Source organism: Pleurodeles waltl, chromosome 6 (genome assembly GCF_031143425.1).
Source record: "Pleurodeles waltl isolate 20211129_DDA chromosome 6, aPleWal1.hap1.20221129, whole genome shotgun sequence".
In the NCBI taxonomy this organism is placed as follows: Eukaryota; Metazoa; Chordata; class Amphibia; order Caudata; family Salamandridae; genus Pleurodeles; species Pleurodeles waltl.
Genome location: NC_090445.1, coordinates 844,405,619 through 844,431,747, shown reverse-complemented (window position 1 = coordinate 844,431,747; position 26,129 = coordinate 844,405,619). Strand labels below are relative to the sequence as shown.

General features: G+C 41.1%; 1 protein-coding gene across 2 annotated transcripts in view; it reads right to left on the bottom strand.

Moving 5' to 3' along the window:
• Positions 1-7,016: 7,016 nt before the first annotated feature.
• DPCD (deleted in primary ciliary dyskinesia homolog (mouse)) overlaps positions 7,017-26,129 on the bottom strand; it is a 94,842-nt gene continuing 75,729 nt past the window's right edge. For both annotated transcript variants that reach the window (XM_069239562.1, XM_069239563.1), the window contains exons 5-6: positions 8,027-8,129; positions 7,017-7,459 (exon numbers count right to left, since the gene is read on the bottom strand). In XM_069239562.1, coding sequence (XP_069095663.1) covers positions 7,355-7,459; positions 8,027-8,129 — 208 coding nt within the window. In that variant the 3' untranslated portion in view covers positions 7,017-7,354. The remainder of the gene's footprint in view (positions 7,460-8,026; positions 8,130-26,129) is intronic.

The following is a 26,129-nucleotide window of genomic DNA, read 5'->3' as shown; positions in this document are numbered from 1 at the left end:
ACCCACGGTGAAGGACCCTTGTCACCCCAAATCCGGGTTGAGCTCCGGCTAACTAGCAGTGCCTTATCTCTCCCAAAGGGAAGAGACAATTGAGCAGCCGAGCGCATGACATCTTAGTGCTTCCCAGGGAAGTCGTGGTTACTCAGGTCCCAACAAGTTCTCTCATACACAGTGTGGTCTCGTATATAAATGACAAAGGCAGTTTGAGTTTTAGAGATTGGTTTAATAAAACGACTGCATTTTAGATAACAAGGCGTGAGCCACAATAACCAGAACCATACAACACAGTAGGATTGAAATAGTAACGAGGAGAGTGAAATATAAGAATAACGCTATCATGGTGCAACTAGATTATGTTCTCTCTCCTAAGTTCTATTTTGAGCACAGCATGTTAAGCTCTAAGCCTGCCTTTCAGGTTCCCCCGGGAGGACATCGACCCTCATACCTGAGCACAGGCCTGTGATCGGGATCAGCATCTGCAACAGGGCAGTCGGCGTCTAGTTGTGGATTCTTGGTCGGAATATCCCTCTTACGTGTACCAGGACTAGGAAGTGTTTTTATAACTAACACGCCGGTGTTCTAAGAAACGTCCCTACGTAAGAATGTGTACTTTCTATGAACCCTAAAGACTAAACTTCTACCACGTCTATCGGCAATGTATCAGACTGTATCCTTGACTGAAGCACAGAGCGAGCAAGAATGTATTGTTTGAGAATTCCATGCTGAAGTAAGCTAAACAGTGTGATACAAGAAAATAAAACAGGACCGTGAAACTGGTTATTGTAAAATAACAGTGGGAGGCTAAATAAAATGCATCTAGGGCAAAGTGCACAGAGGCCTAATACTTTAAGCAAACGTGCAGAAAGCTACATTAAAAATGGCTACACTACAAAGGTGGGGGACACCGCCCTCCCATTGTGTGGGATGCCTTCAAGGCAGTCATCAGGAGCACGTGCATTTCCCTGGCGACTGCGCTAAATCGGTTAAAATCTGAAGACCGGCACCTCTTGGAAAACAAACTTAAAGTAGCTGAACGTGCCCATAAGCTCTCCCTGACCAGCAGGCCCAGAGGAGGGTGGTTGCCATTAAAGGTAAACTACAATCCATCTATACAAATAGGGCGGAAATAGCACTGTTGAGGCTTCAGAAAACTCATTACGAAAAGGGCAATAAGATAGGCACACCACTGGCGAGACAATTACGAGTCAAACAAGCTAAGGATTATATAGGGCAGGTTAATGACGAGTCCGGGGAACATTTCACCGAAGAGGAGAAGGCACTAGCATTCAGAAGGTTCTATGCCTGTCTCTATCAATCAGATCAACCGCCTGCCCATACTCAGTAAAGCTATTTACAAAACACCAAACTTCCATGGGTCTCCAAGGAGACAAATGAAATGCTGGCGGCACCGTTCACAGTAGAAGAGGTTCAGGTGGCGATTGACTCCCTCCCACTGCATAAAGCACCCGGCCTGATGGGTTTACTGCCCACTTTTACAAATCCTTTAGTGCAGATTTGTCAGAGCATCTCACTGCATTGTTTAATTATGTAAGCGGAGAGGGGGTGGTGTCCCTCACTATGGGAGAGGCTCTGATCAAACTTATTCCCAAGGTGGGGAAGGACCCTCAGCTATGTGCCTCCTATAGGCCTATTGCACTACTTAACCTCAATGCCAACTTATACTCTAAAATTCTAGCGAGGAGACTGGAGGATGTATTGCCGGAGTTGATACACCCAGATCAATCGGGCTTTATCAAAGGCGCCTAACGCATGACAATTTGCGACGCGTCATCCACCTGATGGAAAAGGTAACTAAGAAGTGGGTGCCTGCACTTTTGTTGGCGCTCAATGCTGAAAAAGCATTCAATAGGGTGGAGTGGTTCTTCCTGGTGGCGACAATGCGACGTTTCGGATTCAGGGAACAATTTATAACAATGGTGATGAGCAATTACTCATGTCACGCATTCTGGTGAACGGGGTGACCTCTGATTTCTTTGATTTGTCGCAGGGAACGAGGCAGGGGTGTCCTATTTCTCTGCTACTTTTTCTGCTCAGTGTTGAACCTCTGGCGGCACAAGTGAGAGCTTGCCCAGGTTTTCAGGGCATCAAGTTTGGCCCCGACCACCATAAAATCTCCCTGTTTACTGACGACATTTTGCTGTTCATCACTGAACCCTGCACGTCTCTGTTGGCAATTCAGGGAGAGTTGGCGCTCTTCGAGCAGGTGGCGGGCTTTAAAGTAAACACAGGGAAATCATATATCCTCAATCTGACTGTACCCGGCGCTGCAATGGGCCAGCTAGCCTCCTTGTCTCCATTTATTTGGGACAAAAAAGAAATCACATACCTGGGTGTTAAGCTTGTCCCTAAGGTGTCTGATCTGTTCCGAGCCAACTACCCACCCCTACTCAAATCATTACGAGAAGTCTTTAAATGATAGTCATCGCTCTGGCTTTCCTGGCTGGAGCGAATCAATAGCATCAAGATGACGTGCTTTGTCACCTCCTATACCTATTTCAGAGCCATCCTGTTGAAGTCCCGACAGAATTTTTTGCAGAAGTCCGAACGGTGTTTACGAGGTTTATTTGGCAGGGGTCAAGAGCTAGATTATCCCATAAGGTTCTTATGCGCCTTAAAGAGGAGGGTGGAGTGGCACTCCCCGACCTCCAGCGGTATTATAGAGCGGCACAACTGCGTGTTCTCGCGGAGTGGTCCCTCCGAGAGTCTGATAAGTTGTGGCTTCATGTGGACAGGACAGTGACAGGACAGACATTGTGGGATGTCCCTTGGAAATCCAGAGGGACACGACCACAGAACGCATACCTTAGTACTCCCACCGCCATTACCCTTAAGGTGTGGGACAAGGTGACAAGAGCTTATGAGATTACATCCTTTCCTTTGCCACACACCCCCAGCCATTTCAATAAGGCTTTTCCCTGGGGGAATCACAGGGGCCCTTCGATAGATGGAGGGAGGGAGGGTGCCTGCGGATCGCAGATCTATATCATGGAGACCAGCTACATACGTTTGATAACTGTTGCAGGGATTTTCATCTACCCCCAACCGAACACTTCCATTACACGCAGTTAGTACATTGGGTCACACAGCCTCACATGCGGGAGGCGGCCACCAGGGATCTTCTTACATTGGAACGCTTTGTGCAGCGGGGAGGAGTTGCAAGGGGCAGCATATCTATGCTGTAGAACATATTGGCCTCAGCGCAATGTGCGCCGACCCCTCGACACATCCCCTTTTGGGAACAGGTGCTGGGCTTCTCTGTGGGCGAGGAGCGCTGGCAACACCTATTTCATGATATATCTAAATATAACAGCTCGATGGGCACCAGGGAAGCACACTATAAACTACTTTACAATTGGTACCTCTACCCTGAGAAGCTTAAGAAAATATACCCCCAGACATCTGACCGGTGTTGGCCAGGCTGTAGAATGCTGGGGAATTTCCGACATATTTGGTGGGATTGTCCTGCTATCCGTCCTTATCGGAACAAAATCCTCTCCCACTTAAAAGAGATATTGGGCTACCGTGTACCGACCTCTCCAGAGCACACCCTGTTGGGTCTTTGCACCCCAGAGCTGAAACATCAATCGCAGGGGGATTGCTCCATTCTGTGGTTGGCATTGGGGGCGATGAAGACAGCCTTAGCGTCTTTCTGGAAGAAAGTGGACCCACCTCCAACAGCTCTGTGGCTCACGAGGTTATGGCGGGGCCTCGCCATGGAGTGTCTAGCTGACAAAATGGACAGTTTGCGCAGAGGTTTTGACTTTATCTGGGACCCCCTGGTCAGGTTCCTTTCACAAGGCCTGCCTCTTGCAGCATGTAGCCCACGTCTTTGGGCGCTGTATCTTTTCCACGTATAGGAACCAATTGCGATGGGGGATGAGTGCGACCAGCAGTGATATCTCTGGGTCGGGGAGGGGGCTTGCGATCCAGAGTCCTTTTAACTTGCTTCAGAAGCATAAAAGGGATGGGACACTTGTTGTGTTGTAAGGTTTTGTTTGTTATTTGTTTCATGTAACGGAAGCGAACAGTTTTGTTCACTATTTGCAGAGTGACAGCGGTGTCTTAAGAATGTGTATCTCTCTGCTATCTGTTAAACTTACCTTGGGTGGGAAGGGACGGGGAGAAAGCACAGAACTAGGTGTGAAGCCTGAAGTCTTATGTAAATGGGCATGTTCATTTTATTGTAACAAAATATCAATAAAAACAATTTCACAAAAAAAAAGAAGAGAGGATAGTTCCTGCTAGGCGTGACAACACTCACACTATAAAGACCAGCAAGAACAACAGGGTAGAGTCAACTTGGCACGAACTACAATCTGCGGCAAACTAAAATAATTCAAAACGGTTTTGGTCTTTAATTGCCCATGAAGCCTGGAATGTAAATCCCAAACCAGACTGTCATATCTCTCCCAATGTATGGTTGCATTATTATTCTGACCTTTTTAAACAGGAGATTGTGCCTTCTCATAGTTCAACGGGCACAGTGAAAGTAGCAAGTCAGGGTGTTGGAACATTTGTCCCGTTCACCTTAGAAGAGACTATGTCAGCTATCAGAGCACAAAAATCAGGTCTAGATGGAATTCCTGCAGACTTGTACAAGTCTGATACAAGTTTTTGGGGACCGTATATTAATAATGTGTCAAATGCAGTTGTGGCGGGTCGCACACCCCCTCATTCTTGGAAGGGTGCGATAATTGTGCCAATTTATAAAAAAGGAGATAGATCAGTCCTGGGAACCTACAGACCAATAAGTCTTTTAGATAATCTGCAAAAAAAACAAAAAACTTATCAAGTCCTGTGTAGGCTCCAGGATCGGCTGGAGGAAAACAATATCTTATCCCACCTACAGGCGGGTTTTAGACAGAAGACTAGCACAGTAGACCAGGTCTTCCGCTTTCTTTCAATTAATTGGAAAACTGTCGACCTGGATGCTGGAAGACTTTTTGTTGCTTTCGTGGATCTCAAGTCTGCTTTTGATTTTGTCCCTCGTGACAAATTATGGGAGATTATGGATAGGGCTTGTATTCCGGGTTCTTTGCTGGCTTTGATTCAGGAGTTATACTCTGGTATGGTGAACTGACAGGGAAATCCCATTACAGAAGGGGGTAAGACAGGGCTGTGTGCTGGCTCCCACACTATTTTTACTTTTTATAAATGCTTGCATTCCTTATCTTTAAGACTGCAAAAACGACACCCCTAAAATTGAGTGGTGATAAGTCACCATGTTTCCTGTTTGTGGATGACACCCTCCTCCTTTCCCAAACTGCTTCATGTCTCAATAGACTCCTTGTGAGGTTCTTGGGTTTTTGTAGGGATTTTGATATACAAATTATTGCCACTAAAACCAAATATATGGTTTTTGGTGACCCTAAATGCAGAGCGAAGAAAAAGATTTTACTGGAAGGAAATAATCTAGAAAGAGTACCAGACTTTGATTACTTGGTAATAAGGATGGAGGACTTGCATAAGTGGGAGGCTCATTCTCTAAAAAGTAATGTCCTTAAAACATAAAGCAGGAGGCATTTTGAGATTTGCTGGCAGATCCCCCAGCTTTTCCATTACACCAGCAATGGAGATATACACAAGTCAAGCCAGAGGGGGCTACTCTATGGTGTAGAGTTGTGGGGCCATTGCAATTTACTAGCCTTAGAGGGAGCGGAGAATTCTTTCTTTAAAGCTTTGTTAAAAGTACCCTCGAGTTCTCCCACACTCTCTATTCGAATGGACTTGAACCTATACTCAATTGCAGATGTAGCCACATTGAGACCACTACAGTATTGGATAAGATTAATTTTTAAATACAAAGGTTTAATAAATTGTCTATCAAGATGTTTATATTGGTGTTTTTTATATTCTGTTTTTTGTATAAATATATACACACATTTATTTTTTACGTAGGAGATTTTAATCATAACTTTTAAATTATTTTTGCCTCTTGTGTAGATTGTATTTTTAGGCTCTATGCCCTTCTTATTGGCAAAAAACTTTAAGTTTGCATATACCACTTCTGGTAGTACAAGACCCAGTGTGATGGACTAATTTCAAGCCACTCCTCCTTGTAAATAATTGTACATGCAAATTCTATTTAATTCGTTTTAGTTTTGATTTTTCTGATTCATTTTCTTTTGCTTTGAGTGCAATTATTATAACCCAATCTACATTTTATATGTTGTCAATTATGATTAATGCCAGTACACTGAGATTTTTATAACTTGTTTTAAGTAAGTAGTGGTTCTTCTACTATTATGAATTTTTGTTTAATATCGTGTTTTATTGTGCTGCAAGGGCATGATTTTGCCGAAATAAAGCTGAAATTGATTGATAGTTGAAGCTACTCTTACAAGACAAAAGGACCAAGCAAGCTGCAGGCACTTACCCGACATTGGCATGAAGGATAGGAAAAAGCTGTAAAAAATATGATGGGTAAAATATTTTAGTTGTGAAATTGTTGCACATTAGAGAAATATATATATATTTATATTATATATATAGATATATTTGATGGGTTTCGTAGAGCATTTAACTTTGTGACCCATGTGATATTTTTCTTTACAAATCATCAGCATTTTTACATTCATATTTATTCATATGTATGTCCATCGGAACATTATGAGTTTGAATCCCGGAAATGGAGACTCAGCCTGCCAGTGTCACAAAGTGAGTATCATGAAAATGGGTAATGGTACAAAGAAATTAATTGTGGTATGATGCACTGTTTAAGAACAAGTTAATGTTACACATTCGAAGTGCTGAATGAAGTAGAAAAGTTGATAAAATAAATGAATACCACAAGCGTGCTTTCTCATTCCCTAATCATTAGTGTTCACTATTAGAAAATCCAATTAGATAAACAAATGCCTTCTATCCCATATACGTCTATAAAAGCTTGCAGAGTGCTGCAGGCTGAATGGTCAGATGGCTTCTTTTTGAATGACATTATGTAACTAAAAATGTTTCACACCATTTTCTTTAAAAGGAAAAGCAAGGAGAGAATGGTCTTTCAACATTTATTTATTGTAAACTTTCTTTTACAACCTTATTGCTAAGTAGAACTTGACGAATTCTCAATGACTTCGTTTAACATCCACCAGTTGTACATTAGAATTGCTAAGTAAAGAAACTGCAAAAATATAATGACCACAACCTAGTCCAAAACAACTGGAGAGGAACAGTATTTCATGCAGCAATCTTAAAAATGCAACACAAAGATAGACCTTAAACAAATATTAACATACAACATGGTCTTCTTTAATTCAGTTTTCCATAAAAATGGAAAGTAAAACAAAGCTCTCGAAATAGTGGTGTAGAGCTATTCCGAGAAAAATACTCAAAATTACTGGGTTTTACAATCCACATCTCCATCACTGGAAGCCTTCATCTTCTTCAACTCTTTCTGCAGTTCCTCTTCTACTGCCAAGACCTCTGTCGGTTTTTGATACTGTGGAATATAATTGTGCAATAAAGATTACATGTTGGTATATAGAGCTGGTCACAAACAAATATGCAGGTAATCCTTTACTCCGCTTGTACATATTTTACATTTACCAAGGTTTTTTTTATATCAGACATACTGAAAGTTAATAATGTGAACTAAATAAAGGTCTACAGCACTGTTTGTATAGCTTAGAAATCACTACTCTTTTCCCTATGAACAACAAAGCAACATTTAAACAAGGTAAGGGCTTTATTTAGCATTGAGTGGATACTGGACATCCACTAAAAGGTGGCATAAATCCCTTCTGCTGTATTATTCGTGGCTTGATGTCAATGGAATTATAAATGTGTCAGACTAAACACCCACCATGTTCTAGCAAATATCTCACTCTCTCAAACTCAATATAATGCCCTACGTTTCCAAAATTCACTTCTAACCAAATAGCAGTTCCTTTTTTATTTTTTTGCACAGCACCCCTTTTCCAGTCTTGGTGAAGCAAGCACTAAGCTGGTGACTCCCAGAACTCACAGCTTGTATAGCCTATGAATAGATAATAAGTCAAGAGCTTACCGTAACGATCAAGGTGTTGTTGGAATGGGAACATTTTAGAGCCGAACTGTCCAGTGGCAGCTTCATTCTGTCCAAGTCAGGAATATTAAATTTCTTGTAATATCTTTGGAGAAACAAGGCAAAAGAAGACAACCAAATGTAAAAAAACAGTAAATGTTGAAAAGTGATAGGTTTATGGCTCTTACCAAATTGAACATACAATTTTGATCGTATTTCCTCAAACAGTTTTCAAAGTGATCCCACAGTAATTTCAGTGGTGGTTTGCCCTATGCTACCTGCTCATAGTGTTACAGCTTTTACCCGAAAATAAGGCTTTGTTTTTATGTAACTGCTGGCAACTAATGGAGCTTTGGTGGGGCTTCTGTCCTCGTCCCTGTCCTGTTGGGAGACACGAGAAGAGGTGGAATCAAATAAGGAAGGTGGAAGAGGTGTAATCAAATAAGGAAGGAGGGGCTGCCTTCAGCTCTAACCCATCTACTGATTAGGCAGAGACTCGTTGCCCTGGGTAGGGAAGAGCAGAAGCTGACCATCATTACATCTTCCGCTGGTTCCTTCTGGTGTGCCATTTCGAAGTGGGAATGGGGATGTGTGGCACCAGGAGTAACAGATCTAGGAACATAGAGGAGGGCTGCCAGCTGTGGTATAGTTAAGTATGGAGCTTGCTGCACATGTCTGTAGGTGCATGTATGTATATAAGCAGGTGACCCTGGGTAAAAAGTTGGCAATAATGTTGACCAGTCTTGGCATATTGTGGGCATTCCGAGCAGAACTGATAGTTTCTCTGGCATCATGGTACCTTGTGCTAACAGATACCAACCCTGAATATTTGGGGGCGTTTTAAGTGTAATTGTTTCTAACCCTTCATAGTAGTCAGCCAGGATAGATGTCTGCAGCCTTTTTAGTGGTATGCTGACTATTCCTGCATGCCGTATTCTCAAGTAAAAATGCTGGTTATCCTGTCTTAATAGTGGTTCATCCGTGATGTATCTGATGGGATTCTTGGTGACATGTTGGCTACACCTACATTTTAGTGGCCCATTACTGGCATATTTGTGGTCCTCCATGGCAACATGCTGGCTATACCTGCATAATAGTGGCAAATGAATGCCATGACATGCTCATGGCATTTTTGGTGGTATTCTGGCTGTCCCTTTAGAAGTACTCTATCCAAGTCAATTTGGATGGCAGGCTAACATAATAATGTCTCATCTGGGGCATATTGTGGGCATTCTTGATGACATGTGGGCTGTCTCTGTATAATAATGACCGACTGAGACATATTTTTAACAACCTTCATTAAATTATTCATTTTATTGCACAATTGTTGACTTGCACGTCATTGGGAACATCGATTTACAGTTGTCTATGTGAACAATACAACCAAATTTTTCATAGAACAAGGCCTAAATATTGTACAGTAATAAAACATTACTGCAACAGGCAGGGAAGCAGGAATTGCTGTAAAAATGAAAGAAATACATAATACATTTACCCAGATGTCTATAAAAGAGGCTCCATGGGTTTTACCGTTTCTATATTAACCAGGTATAGCATGCTAGCACAAAGTATACATTCTAATTGCATCGTACCACCGCCTCCACATCCAATAATGTAGCCAAACTATGCTCATTCCATCTATAATTACTACTCCCCACCGCTGGCCACATTCATCTATAAGAATAATCTTAACTCTAGCCCCTTTGTAATATGATGAGACTTCTCTGTCAAAATGCCTGCTACCAATAGTAATAGACAGAAACACTACTGTTGTGTCAAATTGGACGTGAATCCCAATGTATACCAAACTTGATTAGGATTATTGTTTGGTGTGAGTGACTACCCACCTTAAGGAATAACCACAACTTTTGTCGGAGTGGACACTCAAAGTCACTAAGTCCACCTGAGCTGCTGCCCCTGGTTGGTATGGCACAGAGCACACAGCAACATGTAAGGTGTTCGTGCAGTGTCAAAACAGCAGTAAAGTAAAAATAAAACTCCCAAACTGAATTCGAAAAATAAGATCTAATTAACAAAATGACAAAACTCCAATAATGGGAACCAAATATATGATTTTTAAAGTTTTAAGTAGGAATAGCACCAAGAAAAATAAAGTGGCAATGGACTGTAAAGCGGTTGGTGTCTTGACGTGGCATTACATTTTGGCATGTGGGGGAGCTGCCTCTTAGGCAACGGCGCTCCCCCCCCCCCCCCATTTTTGGGCATTATTTGGGCCATTTCTGCTCCCTTGGGGGCAGATCAGCCATATGTTTAGGCCAATCCGCCCCGAGGGGGGCAGAAACCCACTAGACACCAAGGATATGGTAATTTGGCATGTGGGGGAGTGGCCACTTAGGCAAGGCCGCTCCCTCTTTTTGAGGAGTAATATTTTGGCTGCTTCTGCCCCTCTTGGGGTGCATATCAGCCATATTTTTAGGCCGGTCTGAGCCCAAGGGAGTCGGAAACCCAGTGGCAGAACAGGGATAACTATTTGCGCAATAAGGGGAGCAACCCTGTGGCAAGGATCGTTCCCCTTTTATTTGGCCACATATATTGGCAGTTTCAGACTCCCTTGGGGCAGATCAGCCATATTTGTAGGCCCATCTGCCTCCAAGGGGAGCAGAAAGCCACTAGACACAAAAGAATTTTATATTTACATGTCAGGGAGAGGCAAGGGTGGCTTTATAGGAGCAACATTTTGTCCATTTTCTGCTTACACCCCCCGGGGGGCAGATTGGCCATATTTGTATGCATTGCACTGGGGCAGTATAATTGTGTCTCTTATGTCTCCACAGGTAATACTCTAAGGTCACCACATGAGACAGGTGTAGTATTCTCTATCCTTAGCATGCAAAGTACGTGCTTGTATATTTAATCTCTCTGCAAGGAGTGGAACCAGGGAGTTATGCTTGGTCCTGATGAGAAGCCTAGGGGTAGGCTTTGAAACATGTAGACCAGGAAGGCATGTACTGCACTGGTGGGTGAGGGTTTTCAAAGGAAAATCTTCTTTTTTCCTTGTTTTTCCAATAGACTCCACTCCGGCTGGGTTTTGATGTGACGTTACTTAGTTATTAAGGAGGGCAGGCCCAGCTTTGTATCGTCCTTCTCCCTCTTTTTGTTTTGAGTACCTTTAGAATCCCCATGATGTTTGGAAAAAAGGACACAAATTTGGTGTGGACAGCTTATGTGGACAAAATGTTATGGGGGCCTACGCGCAAACTACACCAAATAGCCAAAAAAAGGCTTGGCACAAGTGGGGGAAAAGGTCTGGCAGCAAAGGGGTTAAATATCTTACACAAGAACTAACAAGGTGATGGATAGAGTGCTTGAATTAATCTCGGTCACTGGCAATTGCTCATAACACATTTCAGTCCACTGAGTCCAAAAGACTGAGGTCCACCTTATGCAAATCAATACCGTAACTGATCCTCATGAGATCAGTTCACATTGAATTTCCAGGCAAGAGCAACTCATGCTTCTGGACAGATGCCTTCCTCAAAGTTATGCTCTCAGCATGAGCTTAAAAGATTCAACAATCCTCCAGAAGAAAAGTACTTCAGCTACATATCTTGTTGTCCTAGCCTATTCCTCACTGTTTTTCTTCCTCCCTATATTCTCTGATCCGAATCATCTGTCCCTTAGGTGTTCTGAAAGATTAAGTTACAGTGAAAATTGTGAGGATGGTGAAATATAACTAAATTTTCACTTAGCATATAGTTCCAAGAAAGCATGTTCTAAATATGTAGACAATGCAAACTCTAGATACCATTAGAAGAGGTCTGCATATAAAAATATGGCATTTGTGAGAATTTTGATACAGCCGAGATAACCATGCTCTGAAATCATAGTGTTCTAGACACAATCCTACTTTAAAACAAGTAACATGCTATTGCCACACTAAGTTAAATGGACCCTACCATGCTCTCCAAACACTAGGGGTCACGCGTAACAAACACAAACGTCTTTATTTAGGCATGTGGTCCACACAACACATAGCAGTTCCAAAATGTCCATGTATGGTGCTACCCCTGGGATTTCAAGGTGTGAAAAATATAATTTGAGTTGCGATTAAGTTCAAAGTTTACTTTTCATTGAGTGCATCTATTTGAACTTAAGGTAGTAGCTGAAATTAAAATAGGTCTTCTACAGCTAGCACACAAATCACAACCTTATCACTTCATATTTCTGTGCTACGACAAGGTATATAAATATTAAGTTCAGTAAAATGTAATATTGGGCATGCACTAGAAAACAAATATGCGTGTCAAATTAAACAGAGCGTCAAATTAAACATTCAGGTGATCATTATGACTTAGAAAAAGACCGCCGAAGCCGCTGCGGCCAACAGACAGCCAGTGCAGACGGTCCAAAGACAGCCATTTAATCGCCTGAAAGAGGGGGGAGGGGTGAATTCATGTGTGTGGTCTGGGGTCATGTATGTGTCCTAATGGTGGTGTCTGGGTGTGTGAATGGATGCGGTGTCTCAGTGGTGTATGAATGTGGAGTGGGGAGTGCATGCGCATGAATGCAGAGAGGGAGAGTGCGTGTGCATGAATGCAGAGAGGGGGGGAGTGTGTGAATGGATGAGGTGGGGTGTGCATGATTGTGGAAGGGGGTGTGCATATGTGTGAGTGGGGGTGTGTGTCTGGTTGTGTGCGGGAGGGTTGGGAGGCTGTTTGCATGTGCGTGGAAGCGGGGGAGGGTGTTTGTATGTGGGTGGAATTGGGGGTGAGGGTGAGTGCATGTGTGTGGAAGTGGGGGGGGGGGGGAAAGAGTGTTTGTATGTGCATGGAAGTGGGGGAAGAGGGTGCCGGCGACAGGAATTGGAGATTCCTGTCGCCGGGTGAGTTACCGCCAGGGTTTTCATCTTGGTGCGACCGCAACGGAAAGCCTGGCAGTCTGCCGGGTCATAATACTGCTGGCAGTCTCATGGATGCGGCCGGGCCGGAGGTGCTCGCCTACGGCCTGGCGGTCTGACTGCCCTGCCGGTACTGGCGGCATTGCGGTGGTTTGGCTGTAGCCAAACCGCCTATCATAATGCGGCGGTCTTCACTGCTGAGTTTGCGGCGGGGTAACCACTGCCATGAGGCGGGCGGTTTAAAGATCACCAGCCTCTTAATGACCACCTCAGTGATTACACGATATTAATCATTAGATGAGAAAATCAAAATGCAAAAGTGTGCATTCTCTCCTAAACATACACTTTCCCCACTCCTTGTGCAAGATCAAGTAAAAAAATCTCTTCAGCACATCAAGTTTGTGGAGACAATTTCACTCTCAAAAGTATGTTTTTTTGTTTTTTTAAGAAATGTATTTATTACAAAGGAGGCTGGCATGCCTTTCTCCTCTCCGCAGTTTAGAAAGCAGACTTTACCTTGTGACACCCCATAATTAAAAAAACAAACGAGAACAGGATTTTGATTATGGGAAAGAGGCATACTCAAAGACAACTTTACAAGCACTCTGTGATGTAATTGCTGTTAGCTTTTTTTGTAGAAGGTAGCAGAGGAGGATAATAAGGTGGGTGTCAAAGGTTAAATAGCACAGATTAGAGGAACACAAAGACCTGCAAAGGAAGTGTTAAACCCTACCAAAGTGACAAAAAGACATAGTCAACAAGGAAATGAAATGTGTTTAAGTAATTCATTGAAAAAATAACCTATGACACAAATTAGCATCGCAGAGTACTCGTCTACTCTATAAAAGGCAAAACAGCAAAGAATTTCGATCTGGATATTTTGTGAATACTTCAAATGAAAATAAACTATTGCAGATTTATTTGTACCATACATGGACATTTTAAGGATTTTGGGGGCCCAGTTCAGTACAGCTTTAAACGTATGATACAATTTCAGCTCTTTCATGCTTTCTTTGGACAGGTCACTAACTGCACTGACACACTTGTCCAAATACTATGTGTGTTTGCATCTAATATTCAAGGACAGTCGTGGTTGTTTCAATATTGTAACAGCAGCAGGTCACTAACATGACTGCAAATAATCTCAAGCACCCTCCCATTTCTCATATGTGAGGTCCTGATTTGATCTAGAAGACACTTTTTATGGACCCTGCATGAAACCAACAAAACAGTTCTTTGTAAAAATTTATGTAATACACCCTCACCCACATTAAAAATAATAAAGGAAATGGATATTTAAAACAACCTGTTTAAGAATTATGTAAGGTCATAAGGGCAAAACTCTCTGCAGGGCAAAGCTAGCTTTGTCATGGTGCCCCCTGAAAGGCTGGGGCCCTGGACTAGAGCCCACTTTGCCCATGCCTTAAAACGCCTCTGCTAGGATAGTCACAACACTTCTCGTGCACCAGTCCTACAGAAAAAGATATGTTCAACAGCTTAACTACCATGGAAATGAACAAAAACCGCGAAAAATATGTGGCACAATGGAATCTATTGTAAACCGTTTGCCAAAGTAGCGGCGCTTCCTCGGGTAGACAACTGCACCGATCTTAGACCCGCTCTTCTATTATCTGTAGATGCACATAAAAAGGCAGTGGGTCAGATAAGATACTTTTTAGGATTCTAAGGGGGCATGCATCGAATGTCGGTGTGGTGTTTCTTGAAGCAAAGAAAGACAGAACTAGCCTATTCATGGACACTTTAAAAAAAAAATCGACCTCCATTTTTGTGACTTCGTGTACAACGTGAAGTATACATTCCGTAAGACTACATCCTGGCCACACCCTTATTCCCTCATAAGTGATCAAGGCAAGTCACATATCTGTGTGTAAATCTAGCTGCAGAAATCAAAGTCAATTGGTAGGTCAATTACCTTGAGCTGCCGTCTATACAAGAAAGGGTCTCTAACATCTAGTTCAAAGGCATAACGTGCAATAAACCGTGAAAAGTTGTATAAAATGTGCGTTCTCCCTTGTCTTCTAACTGGGATGCTGCCCCACCCATCAGCACTTTCTTTTCAACTGCCAATAGCATGACTTTTTCATATCATTTTGTGCCTTAGTGGGCCTTTGCTTGCCTGGACAGCTATTTCAGCCACATGTCGTAAAAAAAAAAAAAAAAAAAAAAACTTTTGGTTTTCTGCATCATACCACTCCCCTTACTCCCATTCTAAGTCCAGTTCTGGGTCCCTCTTCCCCTTTTCTTCTCCACAACAATTGCCCTCTGCCTGCACTCCTTTCTCCTCACAAGATGGTGCTGCTGTCTGAAGGTATGTGCAGCTCCTGCTTTGTAGTCCATAAGATGATACTCTTCATGGATAAAAAATAGGTGTGTTCACACTGCTCTTTGCTCTGTGAGTTCAAGGACAGAAGTGTCAAGATTCATGTTGCTTCCTTAGTTAACTTGTCAAAGTGCCTGATAAGGCAAGCACAGGCTCAAGCTCGAGAAACTGACTGAGCAAGACGATCTTGCAAATCATGGGAACTACCCCTTAAAAACAGGTCAAGAGTATTTTGCCTTCTAGCTACACTAGGTGCATTTTCAAACATTCAGAATCAATAACTAAAGATTACAAAATATGCTAGTTCCCAACTCCTAAGGCATCTGTGCTCTGTATGCTCTGGCCGATGAAACTCTAGGGCTACACACTAATAGAGCGATAACTTTTCCTTTACTGGAACTCACAAACATCCTTCATCCTCCTGCACCATCCCACTGAAGATAGTGGAGAATAGTCATGTACACTTGAAGACTGGATATAGAGCCTTCTTTCTAACTAACTCAAACACTTGGAGGTGAAATAAAACCTGGAAAACAAAGCTAAGCCACAAATGGGATGTTATATCAAACATACTGCTCTTTTATTTCGGGGGCGTTTAGACACCACCACACCACACCAGGAAACAAAAAAAAATAACGGGGCCCATTAATGTGAAAGGAGATAAAGTTATAATTGTAAAAGACTTTCTGAAGAGTATATTATAAAGAAACAAAGGACTTACTTCAACCATTAACACTTTTTGGGAGTTGAAGATCAAATCTGGGATGATGCAAAAGCCTTAATAATGCTCAGCCTTTCACACAAGGTAAAAGTGACAATGTCATTGGACGATCTAGCGGAATAGTGAGTGAGGACCCAAAGAGAAAGGGGTAACCATTTACGCGTCTCCACAATAGGTATTCCTTCTCTCTTTAATTTGTGGGTCACAAGGGTGCTGCAACTCTTGGGACATATGATCCAGACAAAGAGCAAAATGATGCAAGGATATACATAAAGATGAACACCACTCACGAACAAGAGTGGTAGAAGGTTCAGAATAAATTGCAGTAGACAAGACTCAATATAGGCATGATCTACCTTTGCCCCTTTCTCTCTCTTCTCCAAAATCCCTGCTGGGGACAGATCAATGTGGGCGACATGCTTTTTAGTCTAAAAGACACTAACTCCCTTGTTCAAATATAACTGGAAGGTGCTGTGGATAAGGTATGAAGAAGGCGGGCCTCGTTCTTACCACATCTGAAGTGTGGCCTACCTTGCTAAGGGATGGGGGCAAAGATTGGTGGCTTGTCAAAAAAAAGTAGGTTTATTGTCCAGAAGAAACCAGAATGGTGAATGTTATCAACCAGTAACAATGTTTTTTCACCTGCTCACACTGTACATTCTGCTTATTTGTTGCCTATTTTATTAGTTTGCCTTTGGCTAGACCATAAACAATACACGTAAATGCTAGCTAGCAAGCTGGCACAAAAAGATACATGCTCAACATGAAGCAGAGTGTTTCAATGTAATGGCTGAGTCGGCCTACATTATCCCAGTCTAGACTATAATGGGCATTATGTGCTTACTAAGAGAAATTAAAAAGCGCAAAGGCACTTTTGATTTATGAAAGAAAAATCAAGAATAAGGAATCGGGTAATCTTCCAATATCAAGGCAAATAGAAATGTACAAAAACTGAGATGTTGGGAGTAGTATCATGATAACTTATTGGATGGAAATGGCGATTCTCATAGGTTTACTGTATAGAGAATCATGATTTTATTTAAGACAAGGAGGCTAGCATTATGCATAAGCCTTTTATTCACCACATCGGCGCAGCACCTTCAAAGACTCATTAGAACTGAAAATTAAGTCATAATACAATACATTTTTTAACAGTACATATAAGCTCTATGTCCACAGCTTTCTTCCTCTTTTGTCCTACTGTAATCTTTATTTTCCTACTTCACTTCCTTCCCATTAATTTCTGTTTGATCTAAAAGAAATAAAATTCAAAATTATAATCCTACTTTGTTTACCATACATATATGTGTGAATATATATATATATATATATATATATATATATATATACATATATACACACCTTTACATAACTTTCCTAACATCAGTGTCTAAACATTCTGGTCACGAACAAAATATTCAACTTGAAATTTCTCCAAATTCATCCATCTCCCAAGGGTGGGAGAGGAAGAATAATGCTAGCCTCCTTGCCTTTGATAAAATCACGGTTCTCTATACAGTAAACCTCTGAGAATCACCTTTTTATGTCAAGATAGGAGGCTAGCATTATGCAAGTTTAAAACTTAAACTGCTAATACAGCTGCATGTTATAGTGGTTTAAAATACATTTTTCTAAACACCTCACCACAAGACCAATCAGCTGCTTTCATGATTTCCTCTGATCTTCCACCCTTAAAATAAACTTTGGAAGCCATTGCTCCCCTAATTGAATAAGCCTTGAACAGATCCAAATTCATTCCAGCTTCATGCATCACTTTTTTAACCCATCTTGCAATTGTAGCTGCTGACACAGCTGCATATAGTTTCACATATGAACTCAATAGTTGATCTGTACTTGCAGCTTTGAACTCACATATTCTCCCCTTGTATTCTTTTATAGATCTCATCACACAATTTCAGATGTTACTAGGACAAAATATTGAATCTGTCATTGTTTTCGTTCTTTTGCTTATTTCAAATAAAACCCCTTGTAGTTGGAAAAAAGTATTTGTCACTTCCAGGGGTTTCACATCAGAAACCCTTCTAAATGAAATCATGCATTATAACATTGCTAATTTCCACATCAACTGTTTGTTTGATAAAAATCTATTAGATGACCTTTCAAAAAAAGTAAACATTTACCTAACATCCCAAAGGGGTTTATACCTTGCAGTAGGAGGCCTTTTCAATTTCATTGTTTTAATAATTCTGCATATCAATGCATTCCTGCCTATTGATGATCCATCTACTAAACAATGACCTGCAGCAATCGCTGATCTATAACAATTTACTGTTCTATAACTAGATCCTTTTTTATATAACTCTGCTAAAAAAAATTGCAATTATAATTTCATCCAGCTCCACAGGATCCAAATCCCATTCCATGCACCAACATACCAATACATTCCATGCACTCTTGTACCTCTTCCTCGTTCCAGGTGCCCAAGATTCATATAGTAGTTCTGAAGCTTTTCCAGATAAGTGTGTGAAATGCTGAGATCGCCTGAAATCTTCCAAACTAGAAGACTGAGCACCCCTAACTCTACTAAAGGATGCGCTGTGTTGTTCACATCTTTTAAGAGACCCTTGCAGGCCTGTATTATAAAAGGATCCTATGTTACTAATTCTATCACTGAGGAATTCCATACCGGAGTAGTCCAAAATGGGGTCACTAACACCACTTGATATCTCCTCACCTGCATTAGAACTCTCTGTATCATTGAGAATGGAGGAAAAGTATAACCCTGAATTTTCCTCCAGTCCAAACTGAATGCATCCACTGCTATTGCCCCTGGATCCAGACACCAACTGACATATTTCTCTAACCGATTTTTTAGTCGTGAAGCAAATAGATCCTCTTCCAGTGGAGTTAATTTGCTGTTGATCGATTGAAAAATATGAGCCATTGGTTTCCAATCGTTGTAATCCAACATGTAGTGGGAATTTCAATCTCCTATTGTATTCACTTTCCCTGATGATTACTGGAGCGGTTACCTCTATATTCTGCTCCATAAAATCCCAAAATCCTTCCGCTAACTTTGAAAGTCTCTTTGACCTGCTTCCACTCGGCTTGTTTATGTAAGTGACAGCCGAAATGTAGTCGATCTTCAATAGAACTGAACACCCTTTTAGTTAGTTGTTCCTTGAAACTGTGAATTGCTAATTATGCTGCTTTCAGTTCTAAACAGTTTATTTGACCCTGTCTCTCTTCCACACTCAATTTCCCTCCTGTCAATTGATACTCGAAGGCTGCTCTCTGACCTAGAGTGCTCGCATCTGTTTCCAAAACAAAATCTGGAGTGGTAACCAAAATCGCACTGCCATTCCTAGCTTGAAGACTTTTCAACCACAATTCCAGTTCCTTCACTGCATCCTCTGAGACCTTTATCATGTCTACCACAATGTACTCACGTCTTCTTTTTCTCCTACCTTCACAATTGTCCTTTCATCATCATTTTACGTATCTCCTTTCTCGCAATCTCCCTTACTTGGTGTTCATAACAAATTTCTCTCAGCTCTGACGCTTGATGAGGAACCTCCTGAAACTATTACATATCCGTACACTATCTCCAAAATCCAACTGTCTTTTGTAATTTTCTCCCATTTGTTTGTAACATTTTTTTAATTGTCCTGTCATTTTCCCTGGAAAAAAACAATTCCAGTCTTCATACTCACCTTGTTCTGACTGAGATCCTGAATTAGGACCCTGCTATCTTCAACGTGCTGACTGGCCTCTACCACCTCTTCCTTTTTATGGGTAAAAAGTATTTGAGGCATAACCTACTCTGAAAACACCTCACACTTGTCTATTCGGGCTTTTAGAATATGTACAGCCAAAATATTGGCCCCTTCTTATGGACCAACCATATAAATTTCCACCTCCAAATACTTTACGCATTGAAGAATGGGCTTTATCCAAAGCAGTGAAAGCATGGAAGTACTTGCCCAAAGCTTTAATCATACCTTCTTCAAAGAGCAGACCTTTCATCTCTTCAGACTCTTTCTTTGCCAATTCTCCCAGCTTAGAGCTTAACCTGAAAAGTATAGCCCTCAGTCTTTCTGCTATGAGCCCCGCATTCACATTTCCTAAGAAGCAGATTGCTCTCTGGCTCCAACCCCTTAATAGGTTGGTGTCTAAATAAGACTCCTTAAGATAAGACTCCTCCAGCATATCAAACATTCTCACTAGTGGCCCAAGGACATCTAGGAGTTTATCTTCACACTGTTTTAATGATCTTTCTAGACCTTTTCTTGGATCACTGCCTAATTTAGACAAATAAGTGATTAGATCGGGATCCAGATTAGGTTTCATGGAATCTTTGTCTCCAATGACAGAGTGCAAGCACTCAGCTCATTATATTTCTTTCTCCCTCCTCTTAGAGGGTTTTCTTATTTTATGTTTAATATATTCTGCCATGTTACTCATTGGCCATCATTCCGAACTACGGTGATGTTTAACATCATATGGCTCAAACAAAACCTGACCCAATGGGTCTTTCACTTCCTTTTCTGTTCTTTAGTTGTGTTTTCTAGGCTCGCAAACTCGTCACGTACTTCATCATATCCCAAATCTAGGATATATTCATCTATATCTTCATTAAAATCCTGATCTTTTCAGTCAGGCTTAAAGTTCCTGTCTTTTGCAGGTTTGTCCCGCCTTTCCATTGTGCCGCTTAGGACGCCTGCTTGAATATTTTTCATAACCACTGGACGTTCTTTTGATAAGTCTTCATTAATAACATTTTTTTTTTTTTTTTTTTTTAACATTTTCCTCCTGGGCCTCTATTCTCTATCTTCATTTTCACACAGTGACCAATACTCATCTTCCTCAACTATCTTGCCTTTCCTCTTATTTTCTTTGAAAATGTTCTTAACCGTTTGCTGAAGCGTTTCCCTAATTTCTTGAGAAATTAATCTTATCACCGCTTCCTGAATGTCCTTAGCAGAACTATTACTCTGTTCTGCCATTTAAAAGAAAATGTATTTCTACTATCAATAATTTCACGAATTTGAATTATCAGACGTTTCTAAATAACAAACCTCATACTAACTATAAGTATTACTATTTTAAAACAACCAATAATATTATTTTTTTGTTTGTTTTCCAAGTCTAAAAAACAATCCATGAGGCTCTTTGAAGTGGGTGTGGAAGGATTAGATCAGAGTCGCCGGTAAGAGAATCTTCTTTTATTAGATTGCCATACGGTAACAAGGGAACAGGTCCGCTTCCTCGACACATCCAGGCTCAACTGACACCAGGAGGATTCCAGCATCAGGGACGCTAGAATCCTAGTGTGTCAGCGGCCTCCACATTCTATAAAACTAAGAATTAACTAACACACAACAAATCCCCTTCCGTAAATTCAAATAACTAACTTGGAACAATAAATTAAAATAGCAACACACAAAACAAACATATAGTGATAAAACATAAGAAGAGGAAATTCCCATTAAAATCATCCGGAGTCCGTGTATGAGGCAGAAATATACCCTCACACATAATCCTTCAACCAACTTGGATGGGTTACTTTCCTCTTCTCCTTAGGTCTCACATCTCCATCAAAATCATCATCAGGAAGAGAACAACCTCCTTCCGAAATTCCAGAAGGTGAAGAGGTGTCAATTAACTCATCTTCTAACCAGTCAGACCTTCCTTCCTCATTCCCAAGACCCATCCCATCTTGCCTAATACAATACTTATTATTGAATAAAGCAATACGTTTAAGATTCCAGACTCTACCATCACTCAATCTAACCGCATTATGCAACACTTCCCTCACTTGTTCAGGATCAAAATATTGGCTCTCATTCTTTCTTACTTTAAAAGGCTTCCTAGCACGTACCCAATCACCCACAACAATTGTGACAGGTTTCACATGATGAGAGTGGTCATAGTACACCTTATTTTTTTCTTGGGATTTGTCCAAATTATTTCTCACAAATTCCAGTGACCAATTCTCCACACCAGCACCAAACAACCACGCAGGATTATGCTTACCCCTGGGTTTTCTACCTCTCATAATGACGAAAGGACTCAAACCTGTTGTTGGATTCTGAGTAATCCTGTAAGCCCACATCGCTTTGAACACAGCTGTGTGCCAATCACAAGTATTCATAGAGCTTTGAATAACACTCTTAATGACCCTATTGAATCTCTCAACCGTACCATTTCCACTGGGGTTGTACAAAGACGTAGTTTTGTGTTTGGTGCCCAGTTTTTCAAAATACATCTTAGCAGTACTAGAGACAAATTGCACACCGTTATCACTCAACAATTTCGTAGGAATTCCCTCCGACAGAAACACCTTCTCCATAAATTCCAATACAGAAACTGTGTCTCCCCTCTCTACTACACCAATTTCTGGCCACTTTGAAAATAGGTCAATAAGGACTACCACATACTCTTGCTCATCTCCAACAGGACCAAACAAATCGACAGCCACACATTCCCATGGTTGCTTTGGTAATAATTTTTGATCCATAGAAGGTTTTAAAGTACACAAAGTTTTGTCTGCTGAAGAACACACTTCACATGACCTTACAAACCTTTCAACTGCTTTATCCACCCTCGGACACCAAAACAAATCTGTAACCACTGACTTAGTGCGAACAACACCAAAATGACCTTCATGGCACAGATCCAAAACAATATTTCTCATACCATGTGGTGGAATTACTTTATTTCCTCTCAGTATGAAATTGCTCTCAACAGAAAGTTCATGCCTAACTTCCCAGAAGTGTCTACTTTGCTCCGTAAGTAGATCTTTCTTAGGCCAACCTTCCAGGACAAACTTCTGCACCATTTGCAAATCTAAATCTTCTTCCATTTCCTTACACCACAAATCCTTATCAAAAGAGGAATTCCCATTGTCATGTATCAGAGCAACACTATAGTCTTCCCAAGGATCATCCACACAACCTTCTAAAGGGCACGGAAGCCTGGATAAACAATCTGCCATCAGATTGTTTTTTCCAGGAACATACACAATTCGATATAAAAAATCCTTCATACGCATAGATAATCTTAAAATTCTCGCAGAAGCCATTACACTACCTTCTGATGTGAGGAGCTTAATCAGAGGTTTATGATCACACTGGATAGTGATGTTCTTACCCCAAATAAATGTACGAAAGTGTTCTAAAACCCAAGCACATGCTAACGCCTCCTTTTCAATGACTGAGTACTTCTCCTCTGAAGGCGAGAGTGATTTAGATGCGAATAAAATAATCCTCTCCCTTCCATCTTTCCCTTTCTGGGACAATACAGCGCCTAGACCTTTATTGCTAGCATCCGTAGTCACTACAGTATCCAAGTCAGGATCAAAACTCTCTAAATTCATTCTTTGCTCAAATTATCCTTAACACTCAAAAATTCCCTTTCGCATACATCACTCCATATAAATTGAGTATTCTTTTTCAGCAGTAGTCTTAAATTATAAACCTTTCCTGCAAAATTTGGGATAAATTTTGCACAAAATTCAGCCATTCCCAAAAATGATCTTACATCTTCCTTTGAAGTTGGAGTTGCTGCATTAACAATGGCACTAACCAATGATGCTTTCGGTTTCACTCCCTCACCACTGATTTCATGGCCCAAATATTCTACACTTCTCCTGGCAAACTTGCATTTGCTCAATTCGACAGTCAAACCCTTGCTTCCCAACACCCCTAAAACATGTTCCAATCGTTCATCATGCATTTTCCGATCACACCCAAACACCAAAATGTCGTCCTGGAAACACATAACTCCCAAAGATTTTCCAAATAACTTATACATGAGTTTGTGAAAAACTGCAGCTGCAGACGCTAGTCCAAATGGCATCCTTTTGTACTGGTAACAACCAAAAGGTGTGATGAAAGCGGTCAACTTCCTTGATTCAGTTCCCAAGGGAATCTGATGATAGGCGGCTGATAGGTCAATTGTTGAAAACCAACTTGCACCTTTAAGATTTGAAACCATTTAATTGATTTTAGATAATGGAAAGCGGTCGATGACAATATTGTCATTTAAATACCTTAAATCGACACATAAGCGAATTTTCCCATTGCTGCGTCGAGCAATAACCACTGGTGATAACCATTCTGCACTTTCTATAGGTTCAATCACATCCATCCCTACCAGCTTTTCCAATTCTTTTGCAACTTCATCCCTTATCATCAAGGGCACTGGTCTCACCTTATGGATTTTTGGTACAGCGTCCATTTTTAATACAATTTTATGCTCAAAACCAACCAATTTCCCTAAAAGTTTTCCAAAGACCCTGGGTATGCCCATCACTTACTATCAACACTTTTTCCTTGCTGTTAGGATCTAAGATCATGTGAAGCTGTCCTTGATCCTTCCATCCAAGAACTGATGGCCCCCTTTTTGACACATACAATTTTCCTCTGGCACACCTATTTTTAAAAGAGAATTTTAACCATCTAAAACCAACGAGATCAACCTTGTCTCCTGTGTAGCTTTCAGGTCGCACATCAGGTTGCAAAAGTTTCCCACCTAATCTATTCACGAATGTCTTATTCCATATATCCTCATTGACTATAGTGAAAGGTGAGCCAGAGTCTGCGTACATAGTGATTGGAATTCCACCTATTTCCATATCACACATTGGTTTCCCTTTTGTTTCAGCGTCTGTTATGTTCAAAATAAAGTTTCCATCTACAGTATCCTCTTTAGATTCCAAGTTTCATATTCTTGGTGTTCAATTCCTATGTGAGCATTGCCATTTAATATGCATTTAACAATTTTCTTTTTATTCCTACATACCTTCGCAAAATGACCCACAATGCCACATTTACTACATTTCAATTTCAAAGCTGGACATGATTTAGCATCTGTAACATCTTTTTTCACCGTCGTTACTTTGTGGTGTTTTCTGTTCCTTCACTGTTCTACGGTTATTTATCCTGCAGATGTTGTCAAAGCTCCTCTCAGTCTATTTTAATTCTGAAAGACACCGTTCAGAAATCGCCGCTTTCCTTACAATAGCCACAATTTCCTCCAATGAGGAGTCAGCATTAATCCATAATCTCTCTTGAATGGATTGATTGTTGTTGTGCATGAACACTTGATCCCTTATCAAATCATCTTGTATTGAACCAAACTTACAATCAAGGGCCAATTTCTTTAAGTCTGCCACATAGTCATCAACAGATTCACCCTTCTCCTGTTTTCTTTGAAAAAATTTGTAGCGAATAATTCCAATGCAAACTTTGGGTGCAAAGTATTTATCCAGGTCTTGCATAGCAACACCAAAAACACAAACATCTCCACTTATGGGGCTCTTCTGCATTTTGTTGTACGTTTTGAAACCCATAGGTCCCAATGAATGTAGTAAGAGTCTTTTCTTTTGTTCTGCAGGCATCCTGTTATCAAGATCTATAGCCCCTATATAGTTCAGGAAATAATCTTTCCATTCTGTCCACTTTACAGGTGGATTATTCCCAGCAGCCCAAAATGCTTGTGGCAGAACAATCGTGAAATTAGGCTGCGCCATGTCACCCACACTTAGCTATGCGGATTCAACAAAAACTGTTACTAATTTGAGGATCTCCTTGACCTGTTCCCTTGTTTGACGAAGAAGAAAAAAAAAAAAAAAAAAGTATATATTTCTAATTCTGTTGTTTTTGTAGTATACTTTATTTCTGTTGAGCAAAAAGGAAAAAAAAAATATATATATATAGTCAGTAATGCTCGTTGGTTAGGGGTTTCCTGAACACCATAACCACTACAACCAGCCGCCAAATAACATTGCACGCTAAAGTGTGTAAAATATGTAAATTGTGTAGAGCGTCTCTGCGATACCTTGAAAGTCTCTGTTGCCAAGTAAACAACGCGCAACTTGAAATTGCACTTGAGCGTATTGACGCGTCTCCGTTGCCTAGGAGACGACACGCGAGTGAAAACACGTGCCTGCAGGGCGAGCGTATTGAAGCGTCTCCATTGCCTAGGAGACGATGTGCGAGCGGCAACACGCGCTAACAGGTCGAATAACGGTCCGTGCACGCGCACGCTGCCGCCTATCACGAACCCGGATCTCAACAATAAAAAAAAAATTAATACAGACAAAGATAACCTGAGTGACGCCACTCCAATAGTGGTGCTGATCCTGGACTTGAATGAAAATAAGGATCCCAATGGAAAGTGGAAGCTGAAGCAACGCAGTCAGTGCTTCCACCACCCTCGT